At 47.4% G+C, this 3698-nt stretch overlaps 1 protein-coding gene across 1 annotated transcript; it reads right to left on the reverse strand.

The window, feature by feature from the left end:
- Positions 1–971: 971 nt before the first annotated feature.
- Positions 972–2853, reverse strand: LOC123068099 (uncharacterized). Its single transcript, XM_044490589.1, has 3 exons — positions 2725–2853; positions 1722–2463; positions 972–1628 (listed from the first exon to the last, which is right to left on the reverse strand). The coding sequence occupies exons 2-3, from the start codon at positions 2433–2435 to the stop codon at positions 972–974; spliced, it is 1371 nt and encodes a 456-aa protein (XP_044346524.1). The 5' UTR covers positions 2436–2463; positions 2725–2853.
- Between the last annotated feature and the right edge of the window lie 845 nt (positions 2854–3698).

Consider the following 3698-nt stretch of genomic DNA (forward strand, 5'->3'; position numbering starts at 1 on the left):
AAGAGAGATGCTGGCATGGTGGAGAGAACACATCAGAGATCTGGAGGGGTGCAAATTGGCAGAGGAAAGGCCATGGCGCGGATCGATGAGGTGGCGCCTGCCAGGCCATCCCTTGGAGGTCCGCAAAGCTGCATATCAGCGATGGAGCCGCATCGAGCTCGGTGAGGAGGTGATCCATCATTCTTTTCTTCGGTGGTTCCTGTGGTGGTGCCAGAGGCAGGTGACGGGCGTTGGTGTCAAGCTCAGGGATGTTCTGCTATCTTTTCAGTTTTATCATGTCAGTCTTTACATGACATGACTTCTGTCAAGCATTTAAAACTTTGAGTAGGAATATCATTCTAATTAAGATTGAGGATACATCTTGAAGATTATCAATGTGTTAAACGTTGCGTATTATAATACGAAGAGAGTAACCCGCAAGAAAGATGCTTATATTATCATCACAAAGTCATGTAAATCCCACTACATGGTAAATTCTTACAACCACGATAACATATCCAAACTAAATGTAGTAATTGTGACTGTGCAATCAAGTACGTGTTTGAATTATGTTTTTATATAGGATTGTGTACGAGGAGGATAAGGACATCAATACACCATCACGTGTAAGTAAAGTCTCATACCATGACAACAATGTTTGGAAGAAGAAAGAATTGGCAGGAAGTTGTGGAGGCGACGGGGACCATCCGACAGAATCACATGTTGTCCTGGCTGCCGCATCATCTTTACCAAGCTCACTTCTATGATGTATCCACCCAAAATCTGCAATCATGAAGAAAAATGGCATCCATCAATTGTTTCATATCAACAAAATTAATCAAAGATGAGCATGCACAATTCAACAGTTGGACACACCCGTTACTTGGCAATGCAATTTAAACCAGCAGCAGTCTCACTGAACGAAAAACTATAAACAATAAAAGTACAACAAACTTGCATGTGCTCTTGCCTGATGTGAAGCGTGTAGACTACTAGTAGTAGTGGTAGTAAGAACTTGACGTGATGCATATAGTAGCTTCGAAAAACTGACCCACCGACCATTCAGCCTTGGCAGTACTACCTTTGAGCGAGATAGACTGGTCTACGACCATTTCCATATCACTCCCTACCATCAAAGTCCCCTTAACAGTCACAAGAGACCCAACAGGTAAGGCAAGAACACGTCGAGTTAAAGGGAGCTTGAATGCTAGACAATTGTCTCTCAAGCCCTCGCATGGTGTGAAATGCACGGCATCATCCTCGACTTGCTTTATGAAAATAGTGCATCCGATGGGAAAATTTTCTACCTGTAGTGTCAGCTCACCCTGCACTTTACTGTTAGAAAGAAACTGGAGATTTTCTTGGGGACGAGCATGGAGTATGAATTTAACTGAAGACCGGACTGCATTACTGAAAACCACATAGGTGAGATGAACAAATCCCTCTCTGGGGAAAATGATAGTAGTCTTTGGTTCATCAAGGAAGTCCTCATCCAAATCTAAATACATTTTGAATACTCCCCCAGGTGTTTCCTTAGTTGCAGATGTTCTAGGCTGCAAAGAGGATTCAGGGGGCACATCCGCTTCAATGAGCCAGCCCTCCGCATGAGCAGACAGGACACGGCTCGGGTCAGTGAGAATAAGTTTAACCTGCATATATATTATGAAAAGATCAATGAAAAAGTTTGCACAATCGCTAAAGAGAAAAAAGAAATCCACTTAACCAGAAAATGTCATACATACTATAAAATCATACGGGTCTCTTCCTATATGCTTTGACAGCCAACAATTTCTTTTCTTAATAAATCTCTCCTTTTCTCCGGTCTTGTGCTTGTAGATAAGAACACCACCCCGATCATCATATATTCCAATGGTGTTGACCATGCATAAGTTGGTGTGAACAGTGAAAATTTCAAGGAGGGGCTGGCCTTCCAAATCCGACGCCCGAACTGGTTTTGGGGGGACAGGTTTGCTGATCAAATTAACTCGACATCGCTCAACCAAATTCTCAACCAAACCAGTTTCGCTCCCTCTGATCAGTTCTGGCACCTCGCCCAAACCAGCTCCAAGTAAAGGAATCGGAGGATGTTCGTCGACCAAACCAACGCAACTAGTTTCACCCCCACTGGCCAGTTGTGGTACCTCACCCAAACGAGGTCCAAAAAGAGGAACAAAAGGATGATTGATCAAAGGTTGCACGCATCTCTTGGCGATGGTCAACCCTAACATGAAACTAGCAGTTATTTTGCTAACGACACTTGGTCCGGGGCTGCTGTCATCATCATTCTGCTCGTTGTCTGGTCCACCATCATGACCATTCCCGTGGTTTTCATAACAATCAGATGGTCCAAGTGTCATCTTTGCTTCTTGGTCATTACCATCAGACTGCCTAGATGGTCCTTTGCCATTATCACCAGGTGCCTTGGGTCCTTTTTTAGGAAGTCCAGTGTCCTTCATATCGAGGACTAGATGAAGCACGTTGGATCTGCATGAGAAAAACAAATACGTACTAAATTAGTACACCTCCGCGCATAACTAAACATGAACAGTATGCAGCACTGATGCCGGGATATGATGGGGACAAGAGATACGGCAATTTGCCACAAAATTCCATTGTAGTAATAAAGAGAAAGCAGCCAGCACAATGAGGGCATCAGCAGACCAGACGCATCGCCCAGCAGCAAGTAAGGACGCAGCGGCAAGCACGGGAGGAGCCGAGGAGAGAAGGGGTTAGTTACAAAGCGACCTTGCCGGCGACCAGGGGGCGGCGGAGGAGTGGAAGATGCGGCGGCGGCACCTTCGTGCGGTCGGCCTCGAATCCTCGATCCAAATTCCAATCCGCTGCCGAAACGAATATAGACGGGGGAGAGGGAGGGAGAGAAAGAGAGAGTTGGAGTTGGCTTTGTACTGGGCTTACCGTGTCCAGGTTTTTTTTCCCTGGTCTCTGGCGATTAGGTTTCTCTTTCTCTCTCTACGAGTGGATGGATCTGTTTAGAAACAAGAGTAATGAACAGCAACGACTGATCTTTACAAGAAGGGCAGCACTCTGCGCCGGTGCGCCGGCCCAAATTTGGGCCGGTCGCCTAGCAGCCCTCCGATTAGATTAGCAACGACCGTCAGATTCTTATCTTCTTTCACAACTTGCAGGGTGCAGCTCATCCCGTGCGCATGGAAAAAATCCCCCCGCCTCATCAGCACGCAACTCCACCCCCGTACGCGGCTCCGGCAAGGGCACAGCCGCCGGCTGCTCGCACCCGACGCCTCGCAGCGCTGCCCTCCGCTGCTTGCCACCGGTCCTAGCTTCTACATCTGGCCAGCCATCTTGGGTACTACGGCTCCCCATGGAAGCCCCGCTCCCTGCTAGTTGCAGCAAAAAGAGACTCCCAGTCCCAGCACGCCGTCTCGCCGGTCACGCGTCCACGCCGGCATGGGCACATCCATCGCAGCACTGACTCACCAGTTTTAGCTAGCACCATCCTTTCTGTTTTGCCCGTAGTAGCAATTGATTCTGCTGGTTCCAGCTTTTTAGTTTGCCGGTTGAAACATTTTCTTCTGTCAATGGATCTTCTGAATCGCCGGTTCTAGCTTTTCTGTTTGCCGGTAGTAGCATTTGATTCCGCATCGTAACAAATCAGCTCAAAAGTGGCAGCTTATGGTTTGCCGGTTGCAGCAAGTCAGCTCACGCCCCGTGGTCGCCATGGTCACCGTCGAAAAAAGAAA

This window comes from Triticum aestivum, chromosome 3B (genome assembly GCF_018294505.1).
Source record: "Triticum aestivum cultivar Chinese Spring chromosome 3B, IWGSC CS RefSeq v2.1, whole genome shotgun sequence".
Lineage (NCBI taxonomy): Eukaryota > Viridiplantae > Streptophyta > Magnoliopsida > Poales > Poaceae > Triticum > Triticum aestivum.

Coding starts and splice junctions, on each gene's coding strand:
- LOC123068099 (XM_044490589.1), bottom strand. CDS start 2,435: ATGAAGGACACTGGACTTCCTAAAAAAGGACCCAAGGCACCTGGTGAT. Junction 1,629..1,721: donor GAGACCCGTATGATTTTATA/GTATGTATGACA, acceptor ATATATATGCAG/GTTAAACTTATTCTCACTGA.